General features: G+C 57.0%; 4 protein-coding genes across 4 annotated transcripts; all 4 read right to left on the bottom strand.

Moving 5' to 3' along the window:
* Positions 1–241: 241 nt before the first annotated feature.
* Positions 242–1,292, bottom strand: PG998_015035 (uncharacterized protein; the record flags this gene model as incomplete). Its single annotated transcript, XM_066881851.1, has 3 exons — positions 242–631; positions 703–839; positions 920–1,292. The coding sequence occupies 3 exons, from the start codon at positions 1,290–1,292 to the stop codon at positions 242–244; spliced, it is 900 nt and encodes a 299-aa protein (XP_066723049.1).
* Positions 1,293–5,063: 3,771 nt separating this feature from the next.
* On the bottom strand, positions 5,064–6,242 carry PG998_015034 (nitric oxide dioxygenase; the record flags this gene model as incomplete). Its single annotated transcript, XM_066881850.1, has 1 exon — positions 5,064–6,242. One exon carries the CDS (start codon positions 6,240–6,242, stop codon positions 5,064–5,066), a length of 1,179 nt encoding a protein of 392 aa, XP_066723048.1.
* A 2,638-nt stretch (positions 6,243–8,880) lies between these two features.
* Positions 8,881–11,669, bottom strand: PG998_015033 (uncharacterized protein; the record flags this gene model as incomplete). Its single annotated transcript, XM_066881849.1, has 9 exons — positions 8,881–9,502; positions 9,601–9,727; positions 9,798–9,820; positions 9,892–9,978; positions 10,050–10,211; positions 10,385–10,586; positions 10,648–10,928; positions 11,051–11,457; positions 11,565–11,669. The coding sequence occupies 9 exons, from the start codon at positions 11,667–11,669 to the stop codon at positions 8,881–8,883; spliced, it is 2,016 nt and encodes a 671-aa protein (XP_066723047.1).
* A 1,751-nt stretch (positions 11,670–13,420) lies between these two features.
* On the bottom strand, positions 13,421–15,334 carry PG998_015032 (uncharacterized protein; the record flags this gene model as incomplete). The annotated part of the gene is made up of 6 exons (XM_066881848.1): positions 13,421–14,234; positions 14,296–14,533; positions 14,590–14,777; positions 14,844–14,886; positions 14,940–15,128; positions 15,202–15,334. 6 exons carry the CDS (start codon positions 15,332–15,334, stop codon positions 13,421–13,423), a joined length of 1,605 nt encoding a protein of 534 aa, XP_066723046.1.
* Positions 15,335–17,227: the final 1,893 nt, after the last annotated feature.

Here is a 17,227-nt window from a genome sequence, read left to right as displayed (position 1 = left end):
CATAAAATAAACCCTTCACCTATTAAATCACTCTCGAAATCTGCGCACGCGAATTTGAGCCATTATACTTAATGGCTTTGAAAACGCTCAAAGGTTTAATTTGATACACGCATGATTTGCCAGTGAGGCCAACCCCATTCTACACCCGGGACCCATAAACTCCGTATGCCCTTTCCCAATGGTCGATAGAAATACATATAAGCAGAGAGAAACAGGAAAGCCAAATGACGTATCCCTTGAGCTAGGTCTCGAGCATGGAATGCATCTCCCCCTGAAAAGACGGGTCGGCGCAGACCAAGGGCTGCCAATCAAACCGGACCCGACCGCCCGGCCTATAGCCGGCATACTGCACGAATCCGGGCCCGAAACCCATGACGTGGGGGAACCCAGCAGCCGCAGCATAGGACGAATCCAGATCGCCACGGATAATTGCGGGATCTCGCGTATCCGCGGATGTGATAGGTGGTGCCGCCACCACTCTGGGAGGAAGTTGCATGACATGGGCACCGGGCCGCAGCGGCACGTTGTTTTCATTCCTCGCACCCGGATCCCGTTGAAAGGGGAAAATCCACATACCGCCGAGACGCCCATGTCTCGAGGAGGTGACGACGACTCGTCGGTATAGTCCCCACTGACCAGGTAATCGATGCTCGGCATCCCTTCCTCACCGGACCACGAGGGCGCAAAGTACAGGGAATATACCGCACCGCTGATCTCAGCAGCGGTAACAGCGTGGCCCGCCCAGCACATGGTATCCATGTACTGCTGCTGCTGGTGCTGCTGGTGATCGCCCATCGTGTCCGTGGCGAGCGGTTCAGACATGGCAGGGATGGCCGGTGCTAAATATAGTACGTGAGTAACGTCGGACTGGGGACGGCGGCGGCGGTCTCACAGGTTCATCAAAGATGTGCTCACTCACCTGTCGTGTCTTGGTCCTGGGAGTAGGAGGAAGAGCCAGAGTCAGACGCGGAGTAGTGGTTGCTGTTGTTGTAGGCAGAAGAAGCGAGGGGGACAGCGACGGGTGTCGCAGCAGAGGGAGGAGAGGATCGAGGTAGGATGGCCAGTGTCTTAGGTCTTCTCCGGCCGCCGCCGCCGTCGTGCTCCCTCGGGTTGCGCCGAGTCGTCGTGCTGCTGCGCTGGTTCCGCAGCGGGGGGCTCGAGGTGCACGGCCGCTTGAGCCTGTGGCACCGCTCGCACTCGTCGCCGCCGCCCATCTTCTTGCAGCTCAGCTTCTGCTGGTGGCATTTGTCGCACGCCTTGCGGTTGCGTTCTTGGGCATGGGGTGGTGGCATGGTATGACTTGGTAGCAGAGCGAGGGAATCCTTCGTACAGAACACAAAGGGGTTAGAGGAGGATCAGAGAAACGATTCTCGGCTGCCCCACGATGGTTGTTGTGTCTTCGTTTAGTTTGGCTTGGTAAGGCTCGAGAGCATCAGTCATACATTACATCCCCAGATGCATTGCGATGAGTAAAGGTCGAATCGTGACCTCTTTCGGGGTCTTCTCCAATATAAGTGAGTGAGACATCCAATACGGCTTCTTGCAGGATCTGGAGTACGGCGTATCAACATCTCATAGTGCCGATGGCGTTCGAGACCGTGTGGCAGTAGTATAGTGTCCAGGGAAGAGCGGATATAATCTTATTGGGAGAGAGAGAAGAGAAGGGAGGGGGAACGAACATGTGAAGCGGCAGGCAGGAACCAGCTGTGCGGATCTCACACCCTCAGCACCACCACCCACACCCACCGGGGGCTACACTGACTTGGAGCCACCTCGATGTGCAGGATCTGTCGCATGCGCGCCATTGGGGGTGTGGGAGCACAAGAAATGTGTGCCACAGCGTCCGATAATGCAATCAAGCGTGAGGTACAAACGAGGTTTTACGCTGCGCGCTCTGCGCGACGAGAGCCCACAGGATCTGCCACCTCTGGGGAATTAATTGGTATCACTGCCCCCAATCTTTCCATAAAAGGAGCTCGAGATCTACATTCAGGGGTGTTAGATCTTGTTCGATGCGATCCAGCTCACAGTTACTCAGACAGGGGGTGGTAGAAGCCGGAGGGATTCCGCCTTCACGTGGGTGGGCTGCACGCTTAAGGCGCCGTTGTCGTATTCGAGGGCGCTGTTCTTTGATCGGTAAGTTCTTCTTTCTATTGTGGAAGGCGGCCACGAGCTTGGGAACTCAATGGGAACGGATATTAGCGTTCTTTGTCTGCCAGCAAAGGACCTAAAGCCGACATGCTCCAGCTAGAGACGTAGTGAAAAGCAGTAGCTCATCACATCAGAAAATAGTCACCTTGTCCATCGAGTTAGTGTCGTACTAAAACCTTCTCAGCTTCCCGAGGAGCATAAGTTAATTGGCAGCCACTGCAGTGTCTCAGCGTGTGTTAGCGTGACGTGTCGAAGACGGCCAAGATCCCCAAAGTCTGGGAAGCCCCCGCTCCATCTTTCTGGAATATCACGATCTGTGACGTCTGTTCATCCTCGTTAGAGACGCCTATATCCCTCTAGGTCACAGCATACGCACGGCGACACGCTGTGTTCACTCGAGGAAGTCGGAAAGAATTCCCCGCTGCTAGAAAATGCATCTCGATGTTCCCCTGTCCATCTAATAGGTGTGTCTGCTTGTTCTTAGGAGGACATGGTCCTGGGCTATGTCACACGGCAGAAGAGGTGCCATGTCTACAATTGGTAGGTCGAACCCTGGTCATAGAGGCTCCGAAGTTGCTCGGGGGATGTAGGCGAGGTGTATATTACTAATCCCATGTCTGGTAACTGGCAGTTGTGGCGGCGGCGTTCTAGTATGAATGAATCGACAGTAAACTTTTACCTCGGCGACTAAAGCCAGCATGTGCCTGCCGAGGGCGTAATCTCCAAATTACCAACGCATTCCATATCTTGCAGATGAGGTGAGATACCCGAAACAAATGGATGTACGTGATGGGCTATGTCACAATGAGGCTACTGCTGGGATGCAGCCACTGACGGCAAAAAGAACCCAGCATGAAGCAACCAGCTCACCCCCCTTTCCACAGCTAGCCACGCTGTTCCGTGCGGAAGTGCGGTAGTAAAGCCGTCCACGCGCTGCATGATGCGAGTAGCCTGCTGGAATAGCCCCACACGTTCTAGTAAAAGGCTAGAAGGCACTTTAGAGACCTTCAACAAGACGCATATCGGCAGCTTGACGCCACAAGCGCCGGCTTCGTAGATCTCCGCCCCGTTGGGGTTTTCCCAACCGCCTTGTCCGGGCCTTGGATGGAAAGCATAAACCTGCGGCTACGAAGACCTCCAGTACGGGCGTAAGTAACGTGAGGCTTAAGCGTTTCGTCCCCGGCGGGAGGAAGGATACGAGTGATTACTTGCCCATTTCCGAATCTGTAAGCGCTAGCACGCCAAGACGTTGGGGGCGTTGGGGGGGCAGCGTTGGGCGTCCTCCAGCCTTACGGCTCACGAGGTCACCTGCCGCCGCCATTTGATGGGAAACCATATATGGTCCCCCTTTATTACAAAGCTGCCACAGCTGGAGGTCCAGTCATCTTGCCTCCCACTTCACCCGGTCCCAACCGCAACCGCCACGGCAACCTCGGGGGACGGAAAAAGTAGGGGTTGGCTCATCCGCCTTACCTTCCCCCAAGTCGATCGCATTATGCAAAGCCGGTACGACGAATGACGGCACCAGAAATCAACGGAACCAGCCCCGCTCACCTGCACGCCTTGGTGTGACACGAGCAGATTTAGACATACCACTTTCCGCGAATCCCTTCCCCCTCCCTCGAACCAACACCATCTTTCTCTTTGGGTGGTGTCTACCTGCCCAGATCTTGGGGTAGCAACGCAGGCTGCACGCTGCACGAAATGTGCTTCGATTCCAGATGCTGCACCTCCTGCGCCCCGCCGCCATCCACACCAAACCCCTCCAATTGTGCTACCCGGGCTGCCGGGGTGACGGGCTGACGCAGGTGGGGAGTCAAGATTTACCGATAGCCTGGTAAGTAAGACTTGGCTCGGGCAGGGTCACATTTCCCGAGGGGAAAAACCAGGCCAGGACCCTGCAATCGGGAATAGTAGAGACAAGGGACACGATCCGGCAGGCCAAAAGCCGTCATGCAGCCCCCTTGTTGTTTTAGCAAATAGAGGCGGCAGAGGCAGGCCTTGAGGGGATTGTTCGTGACGGCCGCGGATACCCGGATCTCTGGGTCGTCGCAAATCCGAGAATGAGGCTTCACATAGAATGCGGCCGATATAGGTTCTGGCGATAATAGTAGACTGGATTGTGGATGTGGATTGGCCGCCACCCTATTCAACATGGCTGTTCACATTAAATGATATTGGGCGAACTACCTAGAAACAGTAAAATAAAGAGAAGACAGCAAGTACAGAAGAAAAGAGATGACATAATTGGAAAAGAAAGGGAGACACAGATGGCTGATACGGCATACATGTCGTGGCACCTGATGATGAATGACACCGCCTCTCGATATCTCCCAAGCTGTTCCTTCACCGTCACCCCTGACATGTATCCAGATGAGCTTGGGTTTCTTTTGAAAACGGCCTTGCCCTCAAACGGAGAATGGTCTGTCATCTCCATTTCCTCTTCATCACCGTCGCTAGTTGTCGATTCATGAGGGGGCATGTCGACCTGCTTACTTTATGCATTAGTAAATTCATCAAGGACCGCCGGCTAGCTTAGAATAATGTACGCCGTACTTGGCATGCATGTCATAGATAGCACGCACACGAAATGAAACTGCTTTTTCGGGCATACCCGATCCTCATCCCTGAAAACGACGACTTACTAACCAATCATGCACCTACATGAGGCTAAAAAAGCTACAACTGAATACATTAATGTTCTGTGATTTCCTATTCGCTGCTACTACTTCGTATATACAGAAAAGAATGGGGTGGTGGTATCAATCCTTCCTTAGCCAACTGCTGACATGCCGTAACTCCGGAAAAAAAGCAAATAGCACCCCATTATTCTCCATCGCCCACGCCGAACACCTCCATATGTATCCGGCTGTCGCAGACTCCTTCCTTGACGAGCCACTGCTGGACCTCCTTCATGAAGACGGGGGTCCGCAGATGTAGTAGTTGGCCTCGGCGTTGTCGAGGAACAGCCCCTGCTTGCGGTCGACCTTGGCGAGGTCCATGCGGCCGGTGAAGTGGTAGTCGACGCCCTGGACCTCGGCGTCCGCGACCCGGTTCTTGAAGACGGTCGCCTTCACCTCGGGGTGCGTCTCGCACACGCCGCGGACGTGCGCCGCGAACGCCTGCACCTCGGTGCTGCGCGCGCCGTGCACCCACGACACGGGCCGCGTCGAGCCGGCGGCGACGTGCGCGTTGAGGATCGACACCATGGGCGTGACGCCGACGCCGGCCGAGATGAGGGCGATGGGGGCTTGCGCGCCCACCTTCGCGGCGTCCACGAAGAAGGTGCCCGCGGGCTGCGTGATCTCGACGACGTCGCCCTCGTTGAAGTCGCGGTGCAGCCGGTTGGAGATGAGCCCCGGCACGCCCGCCTGCTTGCCGGCGTCGCGCTTGACGCTGATGCGGTAGTGGCCGAGCCCGGACACGTCGCTGAGCGAGTACTGGCGCGGCTGCAGGCAGCCGAGCTCGGGGATGTGCAGGTGCAGGGAGACGTACTGGCCCGGCTGGAAGTCGGGGAGGGGCAGTTTGCCGTCCGCGGGCTCGAGGTAGAAGCTGGTGATCTCGGCGGACTCAGCGACCTTGCGCGCGATCTTGAACTTGCGCCAGCCGTTCCAGCCGGCCGCGCTCCGCTCGTGCTCGGCGTACATGGCGCCCTCGAGCCCGATGAAGATGTCGGCCAGCGCCGCGTAGGCGGCGGTCCAGGCCTCGGCCACGGCGGGGGTGACGGCGTCGCCCAGGACGGCGGCGACGGCGGCGATGAGGTGCTCGCCGACGATGGGGTACTGGTCGGCGGCGACCATGAGGCTGACGTGCTTGTGGGCGATGCGGGCGACGACGTCGGACAGCTTGCCCAGGTCGTCGACGTAGCTGGCGTAGCCGAAGACGGCCGAGGCCAGCGCCCGCGGCTGCGCGCCCGTCTGCTGGCTCGTCGTGTTGAAGATGTCGCGCAGCTCCGGGTGCGCCGCCAGCATGTTGCGGTAGAACATGGTCGTGATCTCCTCGCCGTGCGCCTTGAGCGCCGGCGCCGTCGACTTCACGATGGCGATCTGCTCGGGCGTCAGGGGCGCCGAGACCTTGGCGGGGGCGGCCATGTTGCTGTGGCTTGGGTGGGTAATTAGAGTCGGAAGTGGGATGATGGACGTGATCCCTCCAAAGGCGGAAGAATGGTCGAAATGCAAGTATATGTTGAGGGGGTGTGGGCTTGGGAATAGGGATCAAATTGCGTCCATCAGGGTGCCTCTCGGCTTATATACTGACGCGGATGCCTTCATCGTCAGGGGGTTTGGCGGCGGCAGGTAACTAGGCAGACCAGACTCAAGCAACAGCGCGGAGAAATGAAACCCTTCTTTGTCATACTCAGTCGCGGTTCCACCCGGGCATCGCATGTTTTCGAGTGCATGTAAACCCCCATACTGGCGGATTTGGCATTGATATACCAATTAGCAATTATGGCACCACTTTTCCTTGGACCCTGAGCGAAGGGTTCGTTGCAGCAAGAAATCTGGTGCTTGACAATTGGGACGTTGCTAGTGGTGGGCGAGAGGTGCCAAGGGTGCCCACACTGCGGCCCGGTCGTTCTCGTGCGGTAACGACTTCTCCGCGGCCGAAGACAGCCCTGCTTGTATTTCAAAGGCTCGGAGGGTTCGGGTTCTCGTTTTCGCTTTCGCGGTGCGGGTATTACGGGTATTGCGGGCGGTGCGGGTGCATGACAGTTGCACTTGGATTCATCCAGCTTTCGCTTGTCGTGCATGAAGTAGTAGGCAGGTGTGAAGGCCCAGGTTAAGCAAGATAAACAAACCGAGATTGATTGCTGGAAATGCTACTATTGGTAGACGGCAGTTGCTTTGTTTCGCAGTGGTTGCCCACCACGAGATACGATCTGCTTAACCAAGTCCCAGTGAATTCACATCGGAATTGGGGTATCTGTATCTGCCGACTCAGCGTGGCAGACCTACCATTGGACGAAAACAAAATACCACCCAACCGTAAGCATACTTTCAGCAGTTATGTCGACTTACTATTCTCTGGTCGTTCATTGGCCGCTTGCTTTCTTCTTTCCCCCGACAGTTTTGCGGTTCCTCCCGACCCCCAAACCACCGGGCGCATGGCTTCAAAAAAGAAAGTAAGTGCGGCTGAAGATGAAAACGCTATTGGATCACACACACCCACCACACAGCATGGCGCCAGGTCGTACGATTGCGTTCTGACAGCTACCAAGGCTTTCTTTCGCATCTAGCATCAGCAAGTCGGTCACAAGCCCGCCAAACGCCAAATGCATCGTCATCTCCCCAGCCCTGTGCGCGGAGATGCTGCATCTCGCGGGGAATTCCGTGTGTTGTGCTTGGGTTCGGCGGCCTTACTTTGCTCTGCCCATTTGGCCGACGGATGCAGCAGGGCTTGTTAGTTGGGACCCCGGATCCATGGAGCTGGGATCTTCTTAATACCAACCACGATTGATGCTACTGGTGACTGACTGGCTCGCCATCCATCTGACGCGTTGCTAACCGATGGGCAAATGTGTGGTTGACGTGCCGAGTCTGTAAGCAGCCATCACATCGCCATCTATCGTATTTGACCCCCACCGCCGGCGCTCATTGCCCCAAGAGGGAGCAAGCCATCCATCCATCCACCGCCCTTTCAGCTATGTGTGATCTTTTCCTCAGTGCCAGAGCACCGGGTTTCCGAGACTGACTGATACCGCTACAATGGCTAACAACGGCTAAACGAGTCATCCTCTTCCTAACCCCTGCTTTCCCCTTCTGCAAGAATCGCAACACCTCGAGATGTCCTTGTGCCACCCACGAGGAGCTATGCTGCTGCAGCTGCTGCATGTCTCATGGGAAACGATGCTGCTGCTACCCGTCCAGCTACATGTGTACATGATCAAGGAGAGACGTCCGCTCACCGCATCCATCCATCGCCGGACCTCCATAGCGAGGTACATGTTGAACCGTCTCCCACGTACACATGTGTGTGCGTGTATGTGTGTGTGCGCGCGCATGTGTATGTATGTATGCATACACCAAACGCATGCATGTGCACACATCACCACCACTCCGGATTCATGTCCAAACTTCCCCGATTGAGACAGCCGGGTAACCAGGGGCGCATGACAATGCCGTGTAATGAATGGTCTGCTGCGATGCGCGACGCTCGTCACCCAACAGTGGGAAAAGATGGATCGATCGATAGGATATGTAGACATGCGTGCGTGTGCGCCTAAAGCTGCCGCCGTCACCGGGGACCCATTTCCCAAGCCCCGATGTCTCGGCTCCCGCTGGGCATATAATTACTCGCATATCCATCCGCAACTACCAGGGCCCAAGAAGAAAGCCGAACTGGGGGTGGTCCGTCTGGCCGGTAGCAGCCCAAGCCAGATGTTGTCGCAGTATTCGGCGATTCGCTCTGCTTCCGTTTGTCTAGGTCCAAGGCTGCGAACCAATCCAGGAACAGCCAAGATGTGTATATGTGTATAGGAGGGGAATGAATCTACCAGACCGTGTCTGTCACGCGTATCGTACCCTGAATCAAACATCAAAGAACACCCCCTTTCCGTTGTCTGTGAACCAAGTAGAACGTGGAATCGCGACCAAAGGCAGTCAATCGTCATCGCAATCAGCCCCCAGCAACCAAAACACCCCTGAACCCAACCATCCCCAAACAGACCCGCGCAAAGCGAACAAACGCACCCCCTCTGATCAACATCGCGCCCTATCTCCCCCTCCTCCACTACGTCGTCCCATTAACCTCCTCCGTGAACCGCCGCGGCAGCCGGTTCTCCCCCTCGGCGTACGGGAACCCGGCCTCCTCGCGCGCCAAGTCGTTGACCCAGCGCCGCGCCGGCTTCAGTTTGTTGGCGCGCCCGCCGTTGGCCGTGATGGCCGCGACGGCGGCCCAGCGGCTGGCGAGGTAGTACCAGGCGAGCGCGTTGCCGGGGGTGCCGACCTCGTCGCTGACCAAATCGCGCGCGGCCGCGCTCATGCGGCGCCAGAGGTCCTCGTCGGTGAACAGCGCCGTCAGGTGCTCCGCCACCTGCATGTGGTCGCCCGGCTTGACCAGGAACCCGTCGACGCCGTCGTGCACCTGCAGCGGGATGCCGCCCGCCAGCGTCGCGATGACGGGGCGGCCCGCGTGCAGGGCCTCGGACACCTTGACCTCGAAGCCCTCGCGCGTCGACAGCTGCAGCACGACGCGCGCTTTCGCGATCAGGGTGTTGAGCAGCTGGTCGTTGGCGTCGAGGCGCATGACGCTGATGTCGTTCGCTAGGTTGGGGTACTTCTTCTCGATCTGGTCCAGGGTTTGGTCGTAGATCATGTTGGCGTCCGGGTCGTCGATGGAGCTGTTTCCGGCGCTGTTCTCGTGGCAAAAAACGGGTAGGTTAGATATTTGTGCACTTAGACTGCTTTTTGTCGTTTTGGGGGAAAGAAAGAAAAAGGGGTGCCGGCTTACACAACGAGCTGGGGTGGGAAGTCGATGCCTGCTGCGAATGATCGCTTGCGGAACTCGGCGTAGGCATCGATTACTGTCGGAATGCCCTTGGCGGGGTCGAAGCGTGCGACCTGAACAATGTAGTTCCCTGGTAATCGGGTCAGTATGTCATGTCAAGTCTTGTAGTTTTGTACCCAACAGGCTGGGTTTCAACTTACTTCTAGGATACTCCAATTTCGTCCTAAGTAGCTCATATCAGTCACATTCACACAACAGACCAGTCGCATAGAGAGCGCATCATGATCAACTTACATTTGGTGGGCGTTGCATTGGACGTTGTACTGATTGCCGTAGTAACCAGAGTCCCAATCGTTCATGGGCTTGTTCAGGCCATCGAGCCTATATGCGTCCTCGGAGTCAGCCAATGAAACGCCCAGAGAGCTCGTTAGGTGGTTTACGGTCTGGCTTACCAATCGGTGGTGGCAGGCATGTATGCCACGATTTCGTGGGGCACGTTGTGCGGGACGAACTCCGGAATGGGGTGGCTAATGAAGCTATCGGCAAGCTTGATGTTGTTCCACAGGAACTCCCAGACCTCGGCCTGTGGGCTGCCTTCTTTGGCGACCAGATCGCTGCGGATCTGGATGTGGGATCGGTAAATGACCGGACGGTCAGGGGTGAGTTCTTTGATCATGGGAATGATTCCGGGCATTTGGGGGTCGTCAATCTAAGAAAAGGTCAGATCAGCATGACAATTCTTCTCCCCATGTCGGGAAAGCATAGGTGGTGAGCAGCAGCCGCTTACCATGATAACGTGGGCGCCGCCCTCCTCGGGGGTCGAAGGGGGCCGCCCTCGGAGAACCAGTAGCGCTTGGCATTGTCCTGGATCCACTCGGTGATGGTGGTCATCTCCTCCTTGGAGAGGCGCTGGTCGGGATCGGCGACGCCTTGCAGGATGTTGTGCATGTTCTTGGTGCTTCGGAAGACGCCAGGGCGCGGCTTGGGGACTTTTACGTTATAGAATCAGCTTGTGCAATCTTCAAGGAGGAAAATAGGCGAGTAACGTACCGTACCAGTTGAGGTCGACGCCGAGGATCTTGGACAGACGGACGAGGGCATGTCGCATGAGGGCCACGCCGCCGCCCTGGGGCGTGGAGCTGAAAAAGCCGATGCGGAGCTTCTTGTCCTTGAGGTCCTTGGTGTAGTGCATGAGAGACTTCCAGGTGGCGGCGCTGACGGTGTTCTTGTGGTCCTCGGCCGTGTTGAGGCGGGCCTGGAAGCCACTGTCGACCTGAACGGCCCCGCGCCAGCCAACCTGCAGCAGCGGGACCATGGAAGGGCCGAAGTTCCTGTTTCACGAGGTCAGGGAGGTGTTTTTGATAATCAGACTTCAAAAAAGTCCGTCTTCGTCTTCGTCGTCCTCTTCTTCGTCAAGGAAGCCGCGGAACGGGGAGGGGGCACAGAAACATACATGATGCACTTCCTGGCCATCGAGTCCGCCTGCTCGTCGACGCGCTTGTCGTCCCAGCCGCCGATGGTGTGGCCGTGGCCGTTGTGGTGGTGGTGGACGTTGGGCTCGATGACGATGGGGATGATGTCGACCTCGAGCCAGAGGCGCGAGCAGAGCGTGGGGCTCAGCTCGTCGGCGAGGACGGTCGGCAGCCCGCTGCCGATGAGCTTGGCGAAGTTGTCCTGCTCGTACTTGAGCACGTGGCGGATCACGCAGTCGGCGATGACGTCGCGCTGCGGGTCGTCCGCGTCCGGCGCCGGCACGTGCTCCTCCCAGAAGTCGACCAGGTACGTCTGGTCGTGCGCCGCCAGCGCCACGGTGAAGCTGCCGTCGGGGTTCTTGACGGCCGACACGCCCATGAAGAGGGTCTGCGGGGAGGGGGGCAGCGAGTGTTAGCAACGCGGTTGGATATGGGGGAGGGATGTGGGCAAGTGGATGATGAGTGGTGTGGTGAATGTCTGTGTGGGCGGCATACCTTGAGGGTGGGTGCGAAGATGCCCTTCTGATCCACGGCTTGGCTCAGCCGGCGGTTGTGGTGTGCGGATGCACGTCTGGAGAACTTGTGCTGGAACTCCTCCATGGTGTGGGTTGGATGGCAAACAGTATGAAATGAGTCTCGGTCTAGATTGCAGATGAAGATGCGGATGGGGTGATGAGGAGTGTCCGGGAGCCAGAGGGTGGCAGTCTATTCTGGTCTTTTTATACGAAAAACAAAAAGGTGGTGGCACTGCTCTCTCGCCGTGTGGTGGTCTGCAGGCTTGGTATTCTTGTCTTCACGGGAAAACGTGCTCTACGATTGCGTGGAACGGAAGTGAGGCTGCTGCTACGCTTTGCTTAGCTACAGTGTCAAGTCGCAAGCAAGTGGCGGGATACCTACAGCTCGCAGCTTCAGAGAAGCAGCTGTTTACGTTCTGGGCACCGACGGCTGACATGATTGATTGAACCAGGAATGGACGGGTGATGCTGACGTCTTCTGATCCGGATGCCCGGAACCTTTCCGGCATACATACTTTTTCGTTCTGGAGGAAGCTTTGGGGTACGGGACTGGCGTCAGGATGACATGTCGAATGACTGAAGCCGCGGAACCTGACGATGCCAGCCCTCGACGAGGATCCAGAAAACCCCACGCTAACCCGCGCCCGTGTAGGGGATCCTGTTAGGGGAGCATGGGTAGATTGCTAGTGGTTCAACAGCCCTGAGAGCCCTGTGGCAAACCTGCTGGCCATCCCACCCGCGGGCGGTGCCGGCAATTCCAAGTGGGATGTTGGTGGGTCGCCCAGAACCCCGGGATTCAGTCGAGGCTTGGGGATGCACACAGTAGGTAGAATCTAACATAACATCTATCCCCTTTCACCGACTTACCGCCAGACGGCTAGCATAATTCAATTTCTCTCCAAGTCAAACTCACAGCGGCACGGATGATACGAGTTTGGACACGAGTGGTGCTAGCTTTCCCTGCTTCGCCGGGAAGTCAATCAGCAAGCGACGACGGTCTTGCGGTGTATCCCCTAGACTCGCGCACCCAAGCAATCAAGGCAAGATGTTCGAGATTCGCTATGGCGGGTGGCCTGATCAGGCGTATCCCTTCCCCTTTCTGCTCTTCCCACCGTGCCTGGGCATCGTGGCGTCCCCGGAGTCGTGGGTACTCGAGTTCCCCTTGGGCCAACCCCGCGTCCCGCCAAGTATGTAAGACATACTGCTCGACCTGTTGCCCAAGCCCAAACCAAAACAATTGGTCGTCTGGTCGTTCGATGCCAATGCGACTGCTAGCTGCCAACGTGCCAAATCAAGCTGCGCCAATTCGTTGTCGTCGCCTCTGAGTCAAACCTAGATCATTCAATCCGCGAGGCGCAGCAGCGGTGCAATTGTCATCTCATATAATTCCTGCCCGATATACAGTATGTAGGTGTGTTCATTCCGTTCGAGTCATGTGATGGACAGAGATTGGTTGCCATTCGGATTCCGCCCCCTTATTATTCATTTGGAGATCGCTTGCATGCAGCTACCGAACTTGGCAAGGTGCATGCGACCGCACTCCCTGCTGCGCTTCTTGCCCTGCTGCTCCCAAGATAGCTGGGCAGAGATTGTCTTTTCGTGATCTTGAGTGTCATCCGAATGTTGCATTTACATGCTGTCCGTTACACGAAGAAACGTTGTATTAGGTAGGTAATGCTATGGGTGATTTACTTCAAGCGGTGAGCATCTCTCGGTGAACAGTAGCTCGCTCCATCACCCGTCGCCCTCTGTTTTTCTGTCGGGCGCTCTCTCTCTTTCGGTCCCTCCTTCTATGTCGCACGTGTTGGGTATCTTGCACACAGGGGTATCATTCACTCAATGGTAGCCATAATCAATCGACATGTTCGGTCTCCGCACTCCTCTCCCATCCCTCTGTACCTGCAGGGGCCGCACTTGCAGGGGCCGCGGCGGCCGCCTCGGGCTTCCTCTCGCGTCGTTCCTGAACTGATCTCTCATGATCGGCAGCATCGGCCCGGAGTCGTCGCTCTGCTCCGGCTGGGGCTGGTAGTAGTCGTCTCTCACCGAGTCCAGGGATCTCATGGGGTGCAGCGGGATGCCGCCTTGGCCCTCCCCCTCCACTCCGCAGACCTGGTCGCCCCGACCGTGCTGCTGCCAGTGCGGACTGGGACTCTGCCTCGGGCTTGGGCTGGACCTGGGACTGGGGCTGTAGCACTCTGCCTGGTAGGTCTTGTTGTATCTCGACATGGCCACCACGGGCAGCGGCTTGTTCAGATCCGGGCTCTTGGTCAGCTCGCTCCGGGCTGTCCGCGCCGTGTAGCTCGTCGTGTCGTCCGGGCGGTCAAAGAGCATGCTCTCCGGATCCGTGCTCGTCGCTTCCCGGGCGCCTGGTGGCTGCCTCTTCTTCCGCGCCCACGGGATGCAGCTTCCCCAGCTTCCCCCGCTACCTCGGCACCGCTTCGGAACGAAAATGTCGTACATGGCCTTCCTGCATCCGGCGGTCGTGCCGAACACGAGGAAGACGAAGATCCCCGGGGTGTTACCGGGCAGGAACAGAAAAAACGTGGTCTTGGCGCGCTCAACGGATAGGTCGGTCTCGAGAGAGTCCGCGTCCTTCCTGGTGTTTACTACAGACTGGACCTGGAACAGCGTATTGGTCACTTCGAACACCCTGCAATCTGGTCAATTTCCATCAATTCCAGGGGTAGGGCAGCATGGGAGAGAATGCTTACGCGAGGACGACGAAAGCACACGTGAATCGAATCATCAGCCAACGATCGTACAAGCCCTGCCGCGCAGGAGACTTCCCTTGGCTTGGATGCTCGGTGTTGCTTTGGATCGTGGCGCCACTTTGGCTAGTGTTGCCCGTTCCCTGCTGGGGCGTCCAGTTGGTGATGCTCTTGCGCGAGTTGATGTACCTCGCCAGGATCGCCACCACGGTACTGCTACCGATGGCTAGACTGATCATCACTACATTTGCGGTCAGCGCACTGCAATTCGCGCGACTCGCGGCATGGTCTACTTGCATGGGAGGTCGGCAATCAGGATGAACACTATGAAGTGCGCCTGCAGCGCCGGGAGTCGAAGCAGGAGGATCGTCACCATCGGGAACATGATGGATATCCATTTGCCCACCGTGTTGATGCGATGCAGCAAGGGTCTCCATCGGCGCTTCGCTGAAAGGCCATATACGGTCTGCGCAAGCTCTCCTGCCCTGCGATTTGGGTTTCCCGTTAGTACACTTGGGCGCCATTCCATAGAAGGGGTTGATTGAGCCTACCAGAACATGACGAGCATGGCCTCGACGCTGTAGGAGTAGTACTCTGAGGGGACATGTTAGCCATGAGGTGTTTCGACAAGGACGGTCTTCACGCACGAAGATAGTACAGGACAAGGTCGAGTCCAACAGACCCATTGGCGATGGCGTTTTCCGGGCTGTCGGGGTTGTCCTTCTTGTGCTGGAACTGGGAAACCATGACGTCCCTGTACCACGTCGCATCATGGACTTGTTGCACGATGGACGCGGTCGTGCTGAACAAAGTGAAGAAGGCCAAGATGGAGAGGTCTATGTGCCCAGGGCCCGCATATCAGCCTGTCTGCCACGCCAGCACTTGTTTTGTCGGTGAGGCTCGACTTACAGGAGAAGCCTTCCCGGTAGACGCGGGCCACGAGGATGAACAACGCGCTGCATGTCCAGCTGGCCGCAGCGTAGATCAGGGAGAAGGCGACGACCCCTTCGGAGCCCGCGGGCAGTTGATTAATGCCTGGCATCGGGACCTGCCGCGTATGCCTACGGCACGAGGTAGAACAACGCTCTAGGAGGGAGGAGTTGGCGGCGGCGGCGGGCAAAGGTAGGTAGGTATACTCGAGTAGCCGATATAGACAGATGGAAAAGCCCAAGCGTTGCTTAAAATAGGGGGAGGGGGACCAAGGGAGGACGATCGGCTATACATACTGCCCGTGCGACGAGGTCGATGGCGGGCACACCTCGTGGCGAGGTAACGAAACATGGAACCCAAGGCCAGGAGAGACGGTTACCGGGCAGTCAGATCATCTTGAGATGCATCGGCCGTAATTCCTGAATCGACGCAGGGTGTGACTCGGGCCCACATGTGGCTGTCATTGGTCCCCAGAGGCAGACAAGCGTTGCATGGTGACAAGTGAGGAGTTCCCATGCCCCCCTAGCCTCCTCCAAAACCGCATCTCCAAACGGTATCGGTAGCAGTTTAAAAGCAAGCTTAATCTGTGGGGGTGACTGGCGCGGGTGCGCAACGGCCATTCAGGCACACGTATCAGTGCCGGCATTCATCTTCTTCCAAGCTACGCAACCTGGCATGAAACCGCCACCGGCAGCGCAGAAGCTCGTAATGCCATGCAACGGCAGGACGCAGGCTGTGCGTAGTTCCGAAGTGGCTGGGGATTCATCATGAAAGCAACCATGGCAACTGAAGGTGTAGGACGGACAGTCGGGTAAGGTGCCCCAATGCGGCCAGAAGGGAAGGTGATAAGAAGGCATTGCCTATTGCGAGAGAGCTGCTGCCCTCTTACAGCCACATCGCAGGCAATGCAAATGCGGATGTCGCGCAGGGTGCCCCCGGGGCTCTCAACGGTAATGGAGGGCTAGAACGCAATTCAACCATGTCCTTGATCTCTGCATGTTGGGCCGGGCTGCCATTGGCCCAGAGAACTTGGTGGGATCCAGTTGCGGGGATACGGGTGCCGGGTCGAGGCCCTCTCTGCCTCTGGTCTGGAGAGGGGGCAAGTAGGTGTCCGTTCAGAATCCGTTCCCATGGGACGTTGGGTAGCACCCTCGGGAAAATCTCCGCCAATTGGGACTCCCAATTCCACGACAGAATTGCTGACGGCCATCTGAAATGTCCAATTCTCCCAGGATTCCGGTCGGAACCACTTTCCGACGGCGCAGCATAACCTGCCAGGTTTGGCTAATTGTCCCTCGTCGGTTGCTTTGGGAAAAATGGAAAATGCAGGGGATCGTGAGGCTAACCCAAGCTATCTATCTACTATCTACTCTTATTGACTGGGGCACTGCACTGCACTCTGCACTGCGAGGCCGGCAGCGGACGGCAGGTTACGGCGGGTTGGCTGCGGGCAATACTGCGGGCTGCGGTGCGGGTACGGTACGCATCCATGAAATTTAGACTTCGGACGAAACGATCGTCTAAAGCCACGAGATGCCAAGTTGCAAGGTCAGGAACAGCCCAACCAGCTAATTAGCCGACGACTGCAAACCTCAGGTGCGCCCTTTTCTTTTCTTTTCTTTTCCTTTTTTTCCTTCTGCTCTCCAAGCATCCTGGTACAGACTCTTTTCCTGGGGCCGCATACGGGGTCGCATTTGCGCTCGCCATATGACGGCCGTTTGTTTGTTTTAGGAAGTTCACTTCACCAGCGGACTTGGCATGCAGCGAAAATGCATATGTATCCCTCGGCTGCCCTTGACTACATTTTCCCAGCAACCCATGGTCCGGTGATCTCATCAGCGCCCATCGCATTCGTCGTCGAGGTTTCTGTCGCACGCAGAAGTGGAACTCACCATACATGTACGTGCGATATAGTGCTATGTATTCAATGCGGCAAGTGCGCTCGCAATCCATTCTCATTTTTTGTGATTGCCCTTTACAAGTAAAGCCGATTCCACGTCAATCC

This window comes from Apiospora kogelbergensis (assembly GCF_038363985.1).
Source record: "Apiospora kogelbergensis strain CBS 113332 chromosome Unknown utg000019l_segment0_segment0, whole genome shotgun sequence".
NCBI lineage: Eukaryota > Fungi > Ascomycota > Sordariomycetes > Amphisphaeriales > Apiosporaceae > Apiospora > Apiospora kogelbergensis.
This window is presented reverse-complemented; position numbering and strand designations above follow the sequence as displayed.